The following is a 19,831-nucleotide window of genomic DNA, read 5'->3' on the forward strand; positions in this document are numbered from 1 at the left end:
TAGTTGAGCCAAGACATTTTTGAAATGTAGTAGATCAGAACATATGATATTTAAATGCCCATTTGCTGTACAGAGTTGCTGCATTTGTGTCCTGGGTAATGTTATGTGCGTTTTCAATCACTCTTTTCTGCATCTAGAGTTTTTCCTTTTTGAAAGTTGTTTAAAAAAAAACAACAAATGGGCACAAATGTATGGGGAAAGAATGAATAAAGGATCCATTACCGACCACCCGGAATATTTGAACTATCTTTGGCCATCTTTAGCCAGTTACAAATCTTCCGCTCCATTGTAGTCAAGGACAAATGAGATATAGCACTTAAAGGGCTTTTTCTTCAAGGGCATATAGATGTCGGGGGTCCACCACTTGGGAGCTGCTGAGTAAGAGCAGTTTCCAGACTGGCGGGCTGTGACTGGCCTTGTATTACATGCTTGTCCATTCAATTGCCAGCCTCTAAAGGAAATATATAGCCAGACTAATATTCCATCGGGGATGGCAAGAGATTTCAGGAGCTGGACCAGCAGTGATCGGCTGATATCTGGGGATGCTGTTCTAAGGCTACATTCAGACGAGCATGTCCGATTTGTGCACATAAAAAACACTGCTTTTTCATCAATTTCATGTCCGTGTGCGTTGTATACTAGCATCAGTGTGCGTGTGGCATGTGTTTTTCACGTCCGTGCAAGCACTTTTTTTTATTTTTATTTCCCTGCATTTCTTTAGTAACTGATGCGTGAAACACGGACAGCACACAGATGTCGTCCGTCTGCTGTACGTGATTTTCACGCACCCATGGACTTTAATGAGCGACTAGGTGCGCAAAAACGCACCAATATAGGACATACAGTGAGTTTCACGCAACGGAGGCTTTTCCTGCCTTCCATTGATTTCAGTGGGAGGTCAGAGGTGGAACGGCTATAAGCCGTCAGGGATAAAAACAGCCTCTACCTCCCATTGAAATCAATGGGAGGCCGTTTCGGACGTCTTTAGGCGCTGATTTTGACGTGGTTTAAGCGTCAAAATCAGCGCCAAAAAACTCAGTCTGAACTCGGCCTAACAGTCCAACACCAAGAAAGATACACAGAATTTTGGATCGATTTAGGTATAAAAAACACTTTGGCCATAACAACAGTTTCATGGACAGGTGTCCATAGACATTTATCTTATGTTGGCGGATCCTGCCAGAAGCAGTGTGATCTCCTGACAGTCTAGTGTCTGCGGCTGCTGGCAGATCCTATCAGTCCAGAGGATCGGTCACGTGTTTTGTTTTACAGCCAGTCCTTTTTCGTTCGTCTCAGGTTTCGGTGATTTTTGTTGGTCCAAGCTGAACATGTAAAGGGTATCAGGGGGCAACAACCAAACAACTTTCAGCTTTCTAATGTCTAATTTTGTAGCTGTCAAACCAAGTCTAATAGAAAGTTTCATAACATTGTTATCTTGTTCTTTTCCGCTACATAATTTTGATCAGACTGTAGTTATGGGTACAGGCAATTTCTTTTTTAGAAATCGCTGGCACATTGATGCTGATAAGGGTTCTTTTTATCAGCGGGGTCTGGTTAAATAAATACAGACAAGGTGAATAGTGACCGGTCTGGACATATATGAAGTTTGTCTTATCTTGTCTGACCAACATTCCAGTGAAGGCGACGTGTAGGAAATAAGCAGTTTACACACCTAAATATTTGTAGGGCTAATAATGGAGACTTTCAATGAGTATAGTGTTACCCAGAACAGACATTATATCTTTGAACCAACCACATAAGGCCAGACACAGGGATAAGTGCTACAATGTAACCGAGTATGTCGGATTGTAGCAATGATCGCTATATGTAAATGATCATGATGATCGGAGAAGATAAAATAACATATTGGATCCTTTGTTTTGGCGCAACTGGATAAAGCAAACTCTGTTTTTCAAACGGATTGACACTAATCAAAGAGATATTGATATAGGAAGATTTATTTGTATACAATAAAACGACACGTTTCGGAGCCAGACCGGCCTCTTCATCAGGTAAAATACAAATACAGCAATGATAGAAATAGCATACTTTATATAGGACAAAAAGTAGGAGGAAAAAAGGAATTATCGAGTGAGGGTCGGAGGTCACAGACCTTACAATCAAACCAGAGTCTGAGCGATGCATCGCTTGTAACAACTTGTTTGTATAAGGTTATATAATTTCAAAGCGATGCATCCCTTTTGATGGTAGATTCCATCCTCCAAAAAAAGGTATGCTGACGAATACAACCTCAAAGGAGGCAAAACAGATACACTTTTGGCCTCCGTCAGAACTAATGGAGCCCTATGGACATGTTTAACTTGTATGTCTGGAACTTTCCCGATGTATACGCCAAATGTAGGGCAAAAACGTGATGTGCACATAGCTTTATGTAAATAAATAGAACAATTCTATTAATGTTATAATTATACAAGTCTTTAATTGTAACATTCCCAAAAGAATCCTCCCTATACAGGGCCAGATTATTGCCTAACCATTAAATTGGACAATCTATTTGGGCCATGTAGGCCCCAGCTCTACTAGTGAATGGCAGAACAATTCTAAAATGTAGAGAAGTTGAGAAATTGTTAGAAAAATGGGTAACTGAAATCTGATTGGTTGCTATCGGCAGCTCATCTTTTTGTTTAGACTAGTTGTGAGTGAGGCGAGTGTTTCTATGTTATTGCTATTACTGGTGGTACAATATTATTTCATAATAACAGTAGAAATATTCAGTTTGGTTGGTTAAAGGGGATATGAGCCAATTTTTTATGCAAAAATCTAAATAATATTGCAGTGAGAGGCTGAAAAAGTGTGATAGTGCTGTGCTGAATAATCGGACACAGACTGGTTGCTATGGATGCACTCCTTGACAACTGTATTTAAAAAGCTGCAGTATTAATCAGATTTTTCTAAAAATAAATGTAGGTGGAGAATGAAAAACCTCTGAAGTCAATTATGAATTCAAGTGGAGATATTAGATATTATATAAATGCTAGTTTCCATATTTATTTATACTTTCTACTTTCTTTCGACTCTCCCCTGACTGCAGACCTGGGGGAAAAAAAGTATCAGACATATTGGATTTAAACTTACCGATCCTTCGTTCCTGCAGGAGATAAGCCGAGTTGAGTGGCATGTTTATGGTGGAGCTAGGAGAAATAGCTGTTCGGACAGCTTGATGGAGTTGACTGGGCACAGGGCGGTTTTTCATACTGATGACCTATGCACAGGATAGGTCATCAGTATATGATCGGTGGGGGTCCGACACCCGGACCCCGCATCGTTCAGCTGCTCCGGCTGCCTACGGGCATCAATGTCTGTGCCGGAAGCAGTTGGCTCTGGTTACAGTATAGTAGCTGGGCTGCAGTATTGCAGCTCTGCTCCTATTCAAGTGAACAAGAGCAGAGCTGCAGTACCTCAGCACGGCCACTATGCAGTGTACAGAGCCATCTGCTTCCATCAGCGGCCACTGCATAACATCCGGTGCCCTGAGGCTGCTGGGACAGCTGATTGGTGCTGGATCAGGGTGTCGGCCCCCCGCCCCCACCGATCCTATACGGATGATCTATCCTGTGGATAAGTCATCAGTATGAAAAACCACCCCACGTCCATACAACCCCTTTAAGTTATAGATGCAGATGAGCATGCGAGTTATCACGGCATACATGCACATATGTTTGCCTATAATCTGAATAAAATTCCCACCTTTGAATTACATTCTCTGCATTAATCGTTGTTACGTACTAAAATGGCAGAGCCAACAAGATGAATGTTTTAGAAGATCTAGCAAATGTCACTACTATGGAAATGATTATTTTGTATTGACTGTAATTTCGTAATGTGAATGGTCACCTAATCTACTGTGAGACAATTGTGCTAATAGAGACTTCTGACTTGAATGGCTGTAAAACAACATCTGGCCCGTATGCTTGCTTTGTACGCTTTCTTTTAGGAATAAAAAAAAACACAGACAACATGTGTGTGCTGGAAAATACTGCAAATCAGTTGTGTAGAAGGAAACTTGTGTTTTATCTATGCAGACAAGGCTTGGAATGTTTTCACAAGAGCTATAACTCCGCATTATCTCCTATGTCAGGCTTGTTCTTTTGTGTTGGTGGCTTTGTCTTTATTTAGCATAGTTCATTCCCTCTGTCCTCAGAACTGACAATTCCTTTTTCCACTGCTGTTTTTGTTTTTCGTACAATGCCACCATTTATGGAATCCTATGTCTCCACATACTTTCTTAGCTATTGTTTAAACGTAGCTATAAATATTAGTTTCATGCAGTGTACTGTACCTCAGTTCCAGAAATATCATTTTATGTCTTTGTCAAAATGTACATTTGAAATCCACAATTAACGCATAAAACTTGTACATGATAGAGCTCGGAGTGAATCCAGAATAATAGTGGCACGCTGGTTACCACTGTCTGCAATGGTTTCACTCCTAAGCACGACAGCATTTAAGGATATTGGGGATATTTATTAAGACTGGCATTTCCTACGCCACCTGGTGTGGCGTAGGAAACTGTGAATTTATTGGATTTGCAACTTTTTTACACCAGAAGACTGGCATAGAAAAGTTAATAAATTCTTCCTAGTATATAAATATATATATGAAGAAAACATTTAGCACTTAGTTTGTCTTAGCTCCCAGTCCCATGTTTTATATTATTATACAGGGTGGGCCATTTATATGGATACACCTAAATAAAATGGGAATGGTTGGTGATATTAACTTCCTGTTTGTGGCACATTAGTATATGGGAGGGGGGAAACTTTTCAAGCTGGGTGTTGACCATGGCGGCTATTTTGAAATCGGCCATTTTGTATCCAACTTTCGTTTTTTCAATGGGAAGAGGGTCATGTGACACATCAAACTTATCGAGAATTTCACAAGAAAAACAATGGTGTGCTTGGTTTTAACGTTACTTTATTCTTTCATGAGTTATTTACAAGTTTCTGACCACTTATAAAATGTGTTCAAAGTGCTGCCCATTGTGTTGGATTGTCAATGCAACCCTCTTCTCCCACTCTTCACACACTGATAGCCACACCGCAGAAGAAATGCTAGCACAGGCTTCCAGTATCCGTAGTTTCAGTTGCTGCACATCTCGTATCTTCACAGCATGTGTCAGGGTGTCAGGTCCGAGCATTCCTAGATGAACAATTTCCTGGAAAGTGGATTGGTCGTCGCGGGCCAGTTGAATGGCCCCCTAGGTCTCCCGATCTGACCCCCTTAGACTTTTATCTTTGGGGTCATCTGAAGGCAATTGTCTATGCTGTGAAGATACGAGATGTGAAGCAACTGAAACTACGGATACTGGAAGCCTGTGCTAGCATTTCTTCTGCGGTGTTGCTATCAGTGTGTGAAGAGTGGGAGAAGAGGGTTGCATTGACAATCCAACACAATGGGCAGCACTTTGAACACATTTTATAAGTGGTCAGAAACTTGTAAATAACTCATGAAAGAATAAAGTAACGTTAAAACCAAGAACACCATTGTTTTTCTTGTGAAATTCTCGATAAGTTTGATGTGTCACATGACCTTCTTCCCATTGAAAAAACTAAAGTTGGATACAAAATGGCCGACTTCAAAATGGCCGCCATGGTCAACACCCAGCTTGAAAAGTTTCCCCCCTCCCATATACTAATGTGCCACAAACAGGAAGTTAATATCACCAACCATTCCAATTTTATTTAGGTGTATCCATATAAATGGCCCACCCTGTACATTATATATTCATGCTCTGAGGTGCTGTTATCTTTGCATATTGAGATGTCTGATATGTAACTAAAAGCGGAAATAATAACACAGATTAATGGCTCTATATGCAAAATGTGAGTCCTGAAATCTTGCGGAATAGAAAACACCAAAGAAGAGGAACCCATGGAGGACAAGAAGAATATTTATAAAAGTAGATTTTTTATTAGGTCAAACAATAAATACATGGAAAAGCATACAGATAAAAAGTTAATGCACACACAGACTAGACAGAATTAACAGCGGGCTTTCCTGATGATGCATATGCAAGGTACATGCGAAGTAGCCATGGGCTAGCACCCACATACTTGTATAAAGGGAACACATCTCTATGCAGAAGTAAATAGAAGTGTTACATGCAAAAGTCTCATAAGTACAAAAAACACAACCTCCAGGGGAGTAAGGCTACATTCACTCGCGTTAATCTGTGCGTGTGCGCTGCGTTTTTGCATCAGTGTGCTTTGCATGTGGTTTCACGCACTTGCAAGCACTTTTTTTTCCCCATGTAAATAATGCGTGAAGCACGGACAGCATATGGATGTGCGTCCGTGTGCTGTCCGTGACTTCAATGGGCGACTAGGTGCGTGAAAACGCACCAATATAGGACATGCAGTGAGCATGTGTGAATGGCCCCATTGAAATCGATGGGTCCGTGTGCTGTGCATTGTTTCAATGCACAGCACACGGACGAGAATCACGCTCGTCTGAATGAGCCCTAAGAGTGCAGCATATACCAATGGCAAAAAAATCCCTAAGCAAGGCACCAGGAGGTCCCACCACACGACGCACGTTTCAGATTAATCCTTTTATGTTAAACGCGCGTCGGATGTGCTTCAAAGCGAAAATAGCGCAGTGGAAATAGCTTAGCTCGCTGTGCTACGCTGTTTTCGTAACGCCCATTCATTTCTGTGGGAGTTACAGAAACAGCGTAGCTCATGGAAATCGGCTGTTTCCGTACTCACGACCACCTTGTCAGACAGTGTCCGGAAAGCAGGGGGAGCAGAACAAGGTAGCAATAGGGTCAGGGGGCACGGTTCTTGAGATAGATGGGACCCTCACCTATCGGATATTTATGGCATATTCTGTGGATACGCCATAAATGTCCTAGATGAGAAAACCTCTTTAAGGGTGTCCAAAGTTGGTCAGATGTCTCACCAACATGCATGGTCAATAAGACATCTGCTTGTCCCATGACACCTGGTGTGCTGTGGTCCACAATATAAGTGTCTGATCCTTTCCACTTCATTAAGAAAAGGCAAAAATATGGTCATTGCGCAGAGATTAAGTGCATCTGAATAGTGTCCTTTATGTCCCCCTTACATGACCTTATTATCATATGGTCAGATTGGGCGAAGAAAGTCAGGCCTTATATAGGGTAGCCATCTTCGGGATGAATTATCTGTATTTCACAGTTGTTTAAACAGTCATTCGAAAAAGGCGCAGTGACTCCTGCGTGACACGTTCCCAGGCGGATCAGCCCGTAGTCATATTATATTACATTGTTAAAGGACTTTCCTCAATCCTCACTGTGGCTGATGGTCTTTCAACCAGTGGTGGCTTTCAGAAACCCGTTTAAAATCTCAGGTTGTCATAAAGACCTTGTGCTTTAAAGATGAGATAGGGCTGTTATATACCAAGCCATCTGTTATCTACGTCCGTACTAGAGATTTTTGCTTTTCAGATTAGAAGTGTTTGTAATCTGAGCAGATTTCGGTCACTCTTTTATATTCCAGCAGCTGTTTCACGGAGGGGGGGGGGACACCAAGATGTGTATGCTCATACAGTGGGGTATTGCATAAATAGTCATTCACTAATATTTTCAAATCCCCCGCCACAGTCCGCAGACTACAGACAGCATTATGACTGCTGCACCATGGGCAGAATACAAGCTGCATGAATAAATCTGCTTTCTTCTGACAGATTTGCAGGGCAATAGTATAAAAATGATAATTCCTGGATGCTCAGTCGTGCTGGTATTCAGATTGCTTCAGCTTGTAACGGTAGCGCTTTCAGATAATAATACATATGTAAGCAAATAGCTTTTTAATGCAATTCTGTAATATCTGCCTTCCTATTGGCCGTCATTATGTCTGATGTCACTGCTGTTTCTTAGTTTCCTGTATCATAAGGTATCCATTATAATTTTCCTGGGTTGTTGCTTAGCAACATTCTGTGTATGCAGTGGGTGACAACAGCAAACCTCAGTCATGCTGTAGGGTTTGTTATTGTCACTGAGGGATGTTTTGGCAAACTTGCCTGTCTGTTAAGGCTTATTTATAGCTATTAGTCCCTGCAGAGGCGCTCACTCCGTCAGAGCTGTGGCTTGATGCCAAGTATTGATGCTGCCCCGCTCATCCCTGCTGTGGGAATCCATGATGATTTCCGCATTTTATATGGCAGCCGGAAATTGGGTTAGACTGTTAAAATAAATAGGTTAGATGTCTGCACACTTGTCTGTGCTCATCTTTTGACATCTGCACACTGCTCCCCACATCTCTTGTAGTAGGGAGAGGCGCAGTCACTTTCAGTTCGGTTTCTCCCACCTGTGTTTGCAAACGTTGCGGTGCTTGTGGTGAATCCGAGACGTTGGGGTTGCTGTAGCTGGAAGGAACGTACTTTTTCAGACAGCAAGTAAGTACAGAGAGTATGTAAAAAGGAAGTTGAAGAATAGATATCACATCAAGTAAAAGTTCAGTATATTGTTTTAATGCCCTTCTCTAAGTATTCAAGGCCTGTTGAAAGACGTGACCCTTCTCGAAAACGTAAAGTGGTTGTGAGAAGGACTCTATTAGCCAGAACAAAGAACTGTTGGAAATAACAGCTTTCTCCCTGCCGGACTCAGCTCTGCCATGTATTATGTGGTCACTCATTCATCTAAATTGGCAGTGCAAGGCTAGATTCACACGAGCGTTGTGTATCTTGGACGTGAAAAACTGTAGTTTTTCACATCCAAGGTGCATTCGTGCTTTTCCCTGCTGGGATGCGTTATCATTCATCCCCCATAGACTAGAGTCTATGGAGGGATGCGTGAATCACCAAAAAATAGGACATGTCTTATTTTCTCACGGACCCTTCTCACGGTCCATTGAAACAACGGCCGTGTGAACGGCCCCATTGAATTGCATAGGTCCATTTGACGGCCGTTGTTTTAAGGGATGAACATAACACAGTTTTTCCCATTGATTTCAATGGGCAGATGTTTGTAGGCGTTCAGCTACCGTTTTTTCAGGGGCCCGTTTACACCTCAAAATACGTCTGAAATCTCTGTGTGTGAACATACCCTTTTTCATTGAGTCAATGGAAAAACAGCTCCAAAATTGGCTCCAAAAAACGTCTCAAACATTTTTTGCTACAAAAACTGCTGAAAATCATAGGCCGTTTTTCCCTTGAAGACAGCTCCGTCATTTTCAGCCGTTAGTGATTTTGCGTGTGAACATACCCTTAGGGTACTTCAGTCAAAATGTAATTATACATGGATGCAAGTAGCCTCCTATAATTCTGTTTTTGTGGTTCTGAAACAGATTGGGCACCAATTTCAACTAGCTGCTAACCTGAGTGAGTCTTCTAAGGCTCCATGCACACAACCATAAATTTGATCCGGAATTACGGACTGTAATTGCGGATCAAAATACTGATCCATTAATTTCTCTGGCCAACGGACACCTTCCCGCATATTTACGGGTAGGTGTCCGGGCTGTAGAAAGCATCTGTAAAAAATAGGACATGTCCTATTTTTTGATATTACGGACCATGTTCCCATACTTTATAATGGGAGCACTGCCCGCAAATGCGGATGACTGTCCGTGGCCGGCCGTGCCTGTAATCTCGGGCTGTGCACACGGCTACGGTCGCGTGCAAGGAGTCTTACCTACAACTCTGCTTTCCCCATTCACTCCTGTAGTAGCACCCATACCAGTTATAATTTTTAACCTCTGTAACCCTTACTCGGAGGTAGACATGCATTGTCCATAGAGGATATATATTTTGAACAAATCCCATAAAAAATAAGCTGATTACAGGACTTCCTGCTGCTGGAACTCCTAGCAATAGCTGTAATCTGCCAAATAGTAGCTTTTCAATTCAATTTGAAATATCATGCATGGACGTGCTGGGTCCTCCAGAGAAGGAGACTCTTTGTAGCTCTTCTCTTTTTTGGCTTATTAGGTTTCTGAATGAGAGGCTACTGTCTATGAACAAATAGGGTACTTGAAAATGGGTTTTGTAAAGCAGACCGTGGTTAATTTGAAACTGCATGATCAGCAGGATCTTGCAAATTGTTAGGCCCCATGCACACGACCGTGTTTTTGCGTCTGCAATTCCCCCGCAAATCCACGGGAGAATTGCGGACCCATTCATTTCTATGGGCCCATACACACTATCCGTGTTTTCACGGGCGTCCGCAAATCCGTGCCGCAGAAACTCAGGACATGTCTTATTACGGGCCGCAAATTCGATGCGGACATGCGAATAGAAGTCAATGGGCCCGTGGAAATTGCGGATACACCTCCGTGTGTCATCCGCAGTTTTGCGGAAGTGTTGCTAGGCGACGACCGGGAATGAGTTCTGTCGTCATCCTGTTTTACCTAGGCTTTTTTTTACATCCGCATTTTGCGGATTACATACGGATGAACTGCGGATTACATACGAATGAACTGCGGATGACATTTCACGGAACACGGTCCTTGAATTTGCGGACCAGAAAAACACTACGGTCGTGTGCATGAGGCCTTAGTAACATTTTTGTAACAAATAATATTAATGCCTTATAAATATTAGATAGTAATAATTATCAGGAGGGTGCAGGTTCATCGTGTGACACACCGGTCATTAGAGATTGTGTTTTCAATGTGATCTCATTAGTCAGGTGATCGGTCCTCCCCAAGCTCTCCTCACATGAGGAACGAAATTAAAGTTTTTTCTAAATTCTTTTCTAGTGTTGGCAAGTCTGGACTTTCCATCACTTATCTCTTACTTTCCCTGGCTTTGTAAATCACTCCTAGCAGTAATGAATGTGGAGCGAATACCTTGTTTTGATGTAACCAGACACCTCTAATGCCAAGACGCCAACTGTGGTTTGTGCTCTTTGTAGAGTCTGTGCTCCACAAATATGAGGCTTAATGAAATCTTATCTTCTCGCTCCACTGGTGACAGAAAATACCGCATTGTGTCCCATTGTTTTTCAGGATTTTTCTCTCTCGTATGTTACCTATTCAGTTCTTTTTGAACATTATGCTCTATATAAGACAAAACACATCACAGAATGAGATATACAAAAAAAAATAAAAAAAAATTGGGACATAGAATGTAATTAAAACCACAGAAAAGGCCATACTCACAGATTAGGTGGTGGGTAAAATACCCGTTCCAAATAGGACGCAACCAGGTCAGAGAATGCTGTTGATGGGAAGTGCCCAGGTGTGTTTAAATAATGATAGCCACTCCCACTAACCTTGAGGGGAGTGGTGTGTTGGGCATGGAAGTAAATGTGTAATAATAATAAATAAATAATAAAGTACTGTGTATAGTGCACATGTGAGGTATAGGGGACATGACTAAGTGTAGTGTGTAGAAATCAGGGCTGTGAGTGAAACAAAAAAAGTGAGTATAGAGTGTAAAACATGGAGGCATAGTGTTTGGATAGTGAGGCACAGCATATATCGCCGAATAGCAGCCTATTTATAGCGCCCATACTGTAAGAGAGCGGGCTGCCCTGCATGCAGTGCCAAACATCCGCACACCAGGCTATCCCAGCATCATAAGACCCGGGCGCGTCCTGAAAAAAACTATGCACTATACACAGTACTTTATTATTTATTTATTATTATTACACATTTACTTCCATGCCCAACACACCACTCCCCTCAAGGTTAGTGGGAGTGGCTATCATTATTTAAACACACCTGGGCACTTCCCATCAACAGCATTCTCTGACCTGGTTGCGTCCCGTTTGGAACGGGTATTTTACCCACCACCTAATCTGTGAGTATGGCCTTTTCTGTGGTTTTAATTACATCACAGAATGAGTCCATTATGAACAAAGGTTTAAAAAAGATCACAATATCTTATATACAAGTTAAATAGGCTCTGTCACCACATTATAAGTGCCCTATCTTGTACATAATGTGATCGGCGCTGTAATGTAGATTACAGCAGTGTTTTTTATTTAGAAAAACGATAATTTTTTATGGAGTTATGACCTATATTAGCTTTATGCTAATTAGTTTCTCAATGGACAACTGGGCGTGTTTTACTTTTTGGCCAAGTGGGCGTTGTACAGAGGAGTGTATGACCCTGACCAATCTGTGACCAATCAGCGTCATACACTTCTCTCCATTCATTTACACTGCAGATAGCGATATAGCTATATCGCCATGTGCTGCCACATAAACACACTATAACGTTACTGCAGTGTCCTGACAATGAATATACATTACCGCCAGCCAGGACGTGATGTGTATTCAGAATCCTGACACTTCACTAACACAATCCCGACACTACAGCACAGCAAGCGTAATTTTGCGAGATTATGATGTAACCTGTCATTTCAAACGAGAGTACGCTTGCCTTGCTGTAAATATCACAGAGACGCTACAGAAGTGACAGGATTCTAAATAGACATCACGTCCTGGCTGGAGGTAATGTATATTCATTGTCAGGACACTGCAGTAATGTTAGTGTGTGTGTATGAGGCTGCACATAGCGATATAGCTATATCGCTATCTGCAGTGTAAATGAATGGAGAGTGTTCCAGCCCAGCTTCTTTCACTGCACAATCACACTGTGCTGTGGATCATGCTGAGCTGGAACAATGAGAAGTGCAGGACACTGATTGGTCACTGATTGGTCAGCGTCATACACTCCTCTGTACAACACCCAGTTGGTAAAAAGTAAAAACACGCCCAGTTGTCCATTGAGAAACTCAATAGCATAAATCTAAACTAGCTCATAACTTGCTCAAAAATGATCGTTTTTCAAAATAAAAACCACTGCTGTTATCTACATTACAGCGCCAATCAGATTATGTAGGAGATAGTCAAGTTATAATCTGGTGACAGAGCCTCTTTAATTTACCCATTAGGCGTCTATGAGGGACAGTGTCAAACGCCTTTGCAAAGTCCAAAAACACTATGTAAACGGCTGCCCCTCTGTCCAGGCTTCTACTCACCCCTTTACCAATTCTGCCATTGTTTTTTTGCGTTTAAAATTTACACCGTTCACCATGCGGCATAAATTACGTGTTGGCTTTATTCGATTTGTCGGTATGATTATAGTTCTACCAAATATGTATTATTTATTTTATGTTTTACTACTTTTGCACAATAATGGCAGATTTAATCGAAAAAAAACGTTTTTTTTTTATCGCATTCCAAGAGCCATAAAAATTTTTATTTTTCTGTCCATGTAGCATTATGTGGGCTTTGTTTTTTGCGTGACAAGTCGTATTTATAAATATATATGACTTTTCTATATCCAATATCTATAAATTAGCTTTTTTTATTAGGATTGTATACATTATGGAAGTCTAAATTTTTAGGGAAAAACTGACAATAAAGTATTTCTATGCTCCATGTCTTCTGTCCTGTGGCAGAATTGGAGTCTTTGTTCATGTGTTTATTAATTCCTTGTAGTTAATTGCATTTGCACGGACAGAAGCATTTATGTGTGAAGGTCATATTACTAAAGCAGATTGACCTTATTTTTCGAGAATGAGATTATTAGTGCAGAGACGTGCAAATATCATGTTATGTGCTCACAATTCAGTCTTTATGAGTAAATCTTACCTGCTATTAATTTTCTTCAGTGCTGGCTGATTTTTTAGCATTGCTCCCTCCCTGTCATCAGTGGCTGCAGCTTAGCTGAATTGTGTAGTGGAGTCTAATGTCGCATGAACTCCACCTCCTGTCTCATCAGAGGCTCAGACTTCTTTACTGCCCCCTATGCTTTAGGGTATGTTCACACGACAGTGTCCGTAACGGCTGAAATTACGGGGATGTTTTCAGGAGAAAATATCCCCGTAATTTCAGCCGTAACGGCATGTGCAGGCGCTTGAACGCCGCGTCCATTACGGACGTAATTGGCGCTGCTTTTCATTGGAGTCAATGAATAACGGCTCCAATTACGCCCCAAGAAGTGACAGGTCACTTCTTTGACACGGGCGTCCATTTACGTGCCGTCATTTGACAGCGGCGCGTAAATATACGCCTCGTGTGAACAGACAAACGTCAGCCCATTGCTTTCAATGGGCAGATGTTTGTCAACGCTTTCAAGCTGCATTTTTCGGACGTAATTCGGGGCAAAAACGCCCGAATTACGTCCGTAATTAGTGTGTGTGAACATACCCTTACACTGCAACTTTGCTCATTGGCTGCTTTGTATTAGCTCAAGCTCCCCAGGAACTCAATCTACGGAGAGCTGATTTCCATAACAGAAAGGATAACACCAAGTAACTAAACCACCAAAGAGGAAAAAGATTATCCGGTAACTGCTTGACATATACTAAAGCAAATTATCCTCAGTAAGGCATAAGTTAGATATCGGTTTTATTTTTTTTCCAGCTCATAGCTAAAAGTATACTTTAAAGAGGGAACGCCCATAGCAAATTGTAAAGGGCACCACCCTCCTGGTGCAAACACACAATCAGAAAAATATAAAATCAACAGCTAAGCCCACCATCCACGCCATCCACTTTGTGCCCGTAAGGGTATGTTCACACTACAGCGTCCGTAACGGCCGAAATTACGGGGCTGTTTTCAGGAGAAAACCGCCCCGTCATTTCAGCCGTAACGGCATGTGCAGGCGCTTGAACGCCGCGCCCATTACGGACGTAACTGGAGCTGGTTTTCCATGGAGTCCATGGAAACGGCTCCATTTACGTCTGAAGAAGTGACATGACACTTCTTTGACGCGGGCGTCTTTTTTACGCCCCGCCTTTTGACAGCAGGGCGTAAAAAAAATGACCGTCTGAACAGAACATCGTAAGACCCATTCAAATGAATGGGCAGATTTTTGCCGACGCTATTGAGGCGCATTTTCGGACGTAATTCGGGGCTAAAACGCCCGAATTACATCCGTAAATAGTGTGTGTGAACATACCCTATAAAACATTGAAAAAGTTGACTTTGGTTGCAATGGTGCCACCTGTCCAGGAATGGGGTAAGCCATTTGTCAGGCAAATGGATGACTGCCATTATTGACAAGTCACGTTGGGGCAAGTAGGGATCTTGGGGGCAGGTTGGGCTAGGTTTGTCACTTAGCGCCCCTCTCCATATGCTCCCTGTGAATAAGAATGTATAGGTTTCTGAAGTAGCAATACTGTAGTTATGCTGTAAAGCAGAGTACACATTTTTATGCATACAGAGCCTAATAAATGTCCACTGCATGAAATGAAATCAGTTTGTCAATTCAGTACTCGGCACTAAGGGTGGATTCATACGAACGTGTATTGGGTCCGTGCGGGCTGCCTGGTTTTCACGTGCCACGCACAGACCAATACAAGTCTATGGGGCAGTACAGACAGTCCGTGCTTTTTGCGCAGTGTTTGTCCGCTGCGCAAAAAGCGCGACATGGTCAATATCTCCGCGTATTTCACGCATCACGCACCCATTGAAGTCAATGGGTGCGTGAAAACCACGCAGGTCGCACGGAAGCACTTCCGTGCGAACTGCCTGTTTCGTGCACCAGCTGTCAAAAGGATGAATATAAACAGAAAAGCAGCACGTGCGTTTCTGTTTACAAACATCCAAACGGAGTGTCTTTGAGATGAGCGAACCCGGACAACCGAATCAAACTTCACCGGGTTCGGCCGAACTCGTTTTGGCCGAACCCGGCAAAAAAATTTCCGGTACGCGACGTCAGGAGATAGTCACTGTCCAGGGTGCTGAAAGAGTTAAACTGTTTCAGCACCCTGGACAGTGACTTCCGATCCCAATATACATGAACGTGTAAAAAAAAAAAGAAGTTCTGACTTACCGATAACTCCCGGCTTCTTCCTCCAGTCTGACCTCCCGGGATGACAATTCAGTCCAAGTGACAGCTCCAGCCAATCACAGGCCAAGCACAGGCTGCAGCGGTCACATGGACTGCAGCGTCATCCAGAGAGGTGGGGCCCGATGCCAAGAGAGGCGCGTCACCAAGGACGCGTCACCAAGGCAACGGCCGGGAGGGAAGTTCTCGGTAAGTACGAACTTTTTCTTTTTTTTTTTAACAGGTTTCTCGATATTGTGATCGGCATTCACTGTCGAGGGTGCTGAAAGAGTTAACTGCCGATCAGTTAACTCTTTCAGCACCCTGGACAGTGACTGACGTCGACTAGACTCATCTCTATGATGGCGGCTGCGCGAAAATCATGCAGCCGCGCATCATACACGGATGACATACGGAGCTGTCAAGTGGTTTTTGCGCGCGAAAAACGCCGCGTTTTTTGCGCGCGCAAAAACGCAACGTTCGTCTGAATAAGCCCTAACAGATAGACTGGTGGAACAATTTCGGAACATTTCTATATCAAATGTATAGAATAGCGATCTAATTAAAAACATCATGATCCATTACTTCCAGTTATATAAATCAGTAGACACGCGGATAACCGGCAGACCTGTTCAGCCATCTGGACATAAACAAGTCCTGACAAAATTCACAAATGAAAACCAGGAATTTCTTCTATTTCTAACTTAAGCCGTGCAACAATGTGTCTCAGACTTGACTCAAATTTACCATAGTTTTTACATAGTGCTATAACTTGTCTATAACATTATAGATGCATATACCCTGTAAGGTTTTGGGCTTGTCAACAGAATTTCTGCACTGAATTTTTACAGAGCGTGTGGATGGGCTTTGTTAAATCTCATACACTATGCTGCTACTGTATTCTGCGGCGTTTTTTCCATCCGCAATTCCAGACGGAAAAAAAGCAGCAATTCTGCAGCGTGTGGACGAGCCCTAATACATTTTATTAGGGGGTAGTGGTATATTTCTTACATTCTGGCAGCCTGCAATTTCCCACTTTCTGCCTCCAAACGCTCTGTTCGAAAACCTCCTCAGTCTCCCTAAAATCTGTCTAGAGTAAGGGCCTGTTCACATCACCGTTCATTTCCGTTCCGGGGTTCCGTCGGAGGGTTCCATCGGGTGAACCCCGCAACGGAAAGTGAAACTGACAGCACAGCTTCCGTTTCAGTCACCATTGATCTCAATGGTGACGGAAACATCGCTAATGCTCAATAGTGTAGTTGACTGCGTTATCCAGAGGTGCATTTGAAATCACAGTGTGGCAGTATCTTTAGATTACGACTCAATTCTAAACTCTGCATTTTAATTCTCTGCGGCCTCTAGGTTTACATGTCGAATATATATGGAAATATTATCAGGAGCTCATCTATATAAAACTACTTGTATATTAGGTTTATGAGTAACCTTAGGGTTCTTTTACACCGGCCAATATTGGCTGTAAAAACAAGTGCTGATCAACAAGACAGCTCGTTGATTGGCGCTCATTGCTCCTTTCTCCAGGAGCTATGTATGGGGATCGAGCGATGCATTTTCATCATGTCAGTAGCACGTCTCCCTGTGTGATGTTAGACATTGAATTCTTATAACTAAATAGGATTTTCTTATCTTTTATAGATTGCTGGTTGGTGCACCTAGAACAAAGGCCTTTCCAGCTCAGAAAGCGAACGTATCAGGTGGATTGTTTTCCTGTGATATTACATCCACCGCTCCGTGCACAAGGGTTGAGTTTGACAATGAAGGTAAATTAATTACAACCATTTCCATTCTATTGCATATCAAAATATGAAAGAAAATGTAAATGACAATATAGCACAGCTCAAAAGTGATATTGACCTTCGAGACAATTCAGTGGTATATATATCATAGAGATAGACCATATGGCTGCTCCTTGAAGAAAGAGGGCCTTGGTGGATCCCATCCACTTTGCTACTTGGTGTCAAGAACCTGTGCAGGCCTCCCCTCTGCAGAGGAATTGCATTTCTAGAAAACAAGGGGGTGGAAATTGGCCCATAGAAAGGTCATGGAGGGGGAAACAAACACCGGGCCTTTCTGTTCGGGGAGACAAATCCTGGGGCCCATTTTTATCTTTGCTATGGGCCACTGGAACACTCAAAGAACAATCTCAAACAGATTTGATATATGAAATCCTTATTCAATACAGTGTTCTATTCATTGTACTTTATTTTGACTACTGTGAAATTGTAAGCAATGACCGGCTGGAATTGAAGGCACACCACTTATACATATAACATAAAACTCTGGGCACAGTAAATAGTAGCTGCTACTTACTATGCAGCTCACCATACATTGCCATAAATAATAAATATCCCATGAGTGCTTCCATTATCTAATTTGATAATTGATGCAATGGGTGTATTAACATGTGCCTGTTAGGGTATATGCACACACACTAATTACGTCCGTAATTGATGGACGTATTTCGGCCGCAAGTACCGGACCGAACACAGTGCAGGGAGCCGGGCTCCTAGCATCATACTTACCGGTATGTACGATGCTAGGAGTCCCTGCCTCGCTGCAGGACAACTGTCCCGTACTGAAAACATGATTACAGTACGGGACAGTTGTCCTGCAGCGAGGCAGGGACTCCTAGCATCGTACATAAGTATGATGCTAGGAGCCCGGCTCCCTGCACTGTGTTCGGTCCGGTATTTGCGGCCGAAATACGTCCGTCAATTACAGACGTAATTAGTGTGTGTGCACATACCCTTATGTGGCTTTTCTTTGCTGTCATTTGTGCAAAATTGTAGTAAAAAAGTGGCTGTTACACAAACCATGGCAAAAAAACGCAGGGTAATAAAAAATCACATGCTGCCCCATAGAAATACACCCAAAAAGTCACCTGCATTGAGATGGACACTTTATCGCTTAATAAACTAATACTCACCTCTACAGTGGACCTGACATCGGAGAGTAAAGAAAACCAATGGATGGGTGTAAGCGTTCAAAGTCAAGGACCAGGAGGCAAGATTGTGGTACGTATTGGAAACATATTTTTCTTTCAATGAAAGCTTCAGAGAAGAAGTAGCTACAATATAGAAATATGTCCTATCGACATACTTTAGTGATGTCAATGGGACAAAATAGTAATATATTTCTAAAACTTTATACTAAGTAAAAAGTTTAATACATTTATGAAGCCATTTATCCAAGGGAAGAAATGGAAGATGATGTATATGTTGGTACCATATAATTTTTTTATTTTTGTATGCATAGTCACAGGATCTAACAATAGGCGTACATTCAAGGGGCATGGGAGTGGTGGGAGCAGGGTTCTGAGCGGACAACCCCTTGAAGTACTGATTGTAATATGTCCTTTCTTTAACAATAGACTTGTGCTCACCGATATGAAAGAAGGAGATTCGTGAATACACCCCAAGAATCTCGTGACATCACCGGAAGGTGTTATGTGCTGAGCCAAGACCTCTCTATCTCAGATGAAATGGATGGAGGAGACTGGAATTTTTGCGATGGTCGACTCAGGGGTCATGAAAAATTTGGGTCTTGTCAGCAAGGTGTTGCTGCAACGTTTACAAAGGACTACCACTATGTTGTGTTTGGTGCACCTGGGACATACAACTGGAAAGGTACTTGTATGTTTGTGCCATGTAAGCAGCTTCAGAGAACCAGCCTTTATTGTGCTGTCCACTCAACTATGAGCAAACATGGTGTAGTTTTCAAGTAGTAGTACCATTGAAATGGCGATGATCCATTTATACTTGTAGATGTCCGTTATCTAGACTGGTTACCATCCTTTACAACAACTTTGAACATCCTTTTATAATCAAGGTGTATTTAATTTGTTACAATGCAACCACCTTTCTCTGTAGGCTTTATTTGAGCTGCGTTCATCACACATGTGCAGAATGTTGACTGCCAGATTTGGTTACATACAATATAAGTGGAAACTCTGAGTCAACATCAATCTTTTCTTAATTATTAGATCTCAAAGTATTATACAACTAGCTTGAAATACTGGCCAGGGTCTGTTATATTAACCTTCTAGAGCAGAGTATGATCCTCAGGTAGCTGTATACTTTACAGT

General features: G+C 42.2%; 1 protein-coding gene across 5 annotated transcripts in view; it reads left to right on the plus strand.

Annotated features, from left to right (window-relative positions):
• Nucleotides 1–19,831, plus strand: part of ITGA6 (integrin subunit alpha 6) — a 72,461-nt gene that overhangs the window by 17,585 nt on the left and 35,045 nt on the right. For all 5 annotated transcript variants that reach the window (XM_075829463.1, XM_075829459.1, XM_075829460.1 and 2 more), the window contains exons 2-4: nt 17,383–17,507; nt 18,682–18,761; nt 19,118–19,373. In XM_075829463.1, coding sequence (XP_075685578.1) covers nt 17,383–17,507; nt 18,682–18,761; nt 19,118–19,373 — 461 coding nt within the window. The remainder of the gene's footprint in view (nt 1–17,382; nt 17,508–18,681; nt 18,762–19,117; nt 19,374–19,831) is intronic.

This window comes from Rhinoderma darwinii, chromosome 6 (genome assembly GCF_050947455.1).
Source record: "Rhinoderma darwinii isolate aRhiDar2 chromosome 6, aRhiDar2.hap1, whole genome shotgun sequence".
Taxonomy (NCBI): domain Eukaryota; kingdom Metazoa; phylum Chordata; class Amphibia; order Anura; family Rhinodermatidae; genus Rhinoderma; species Rhinoderma darwinii.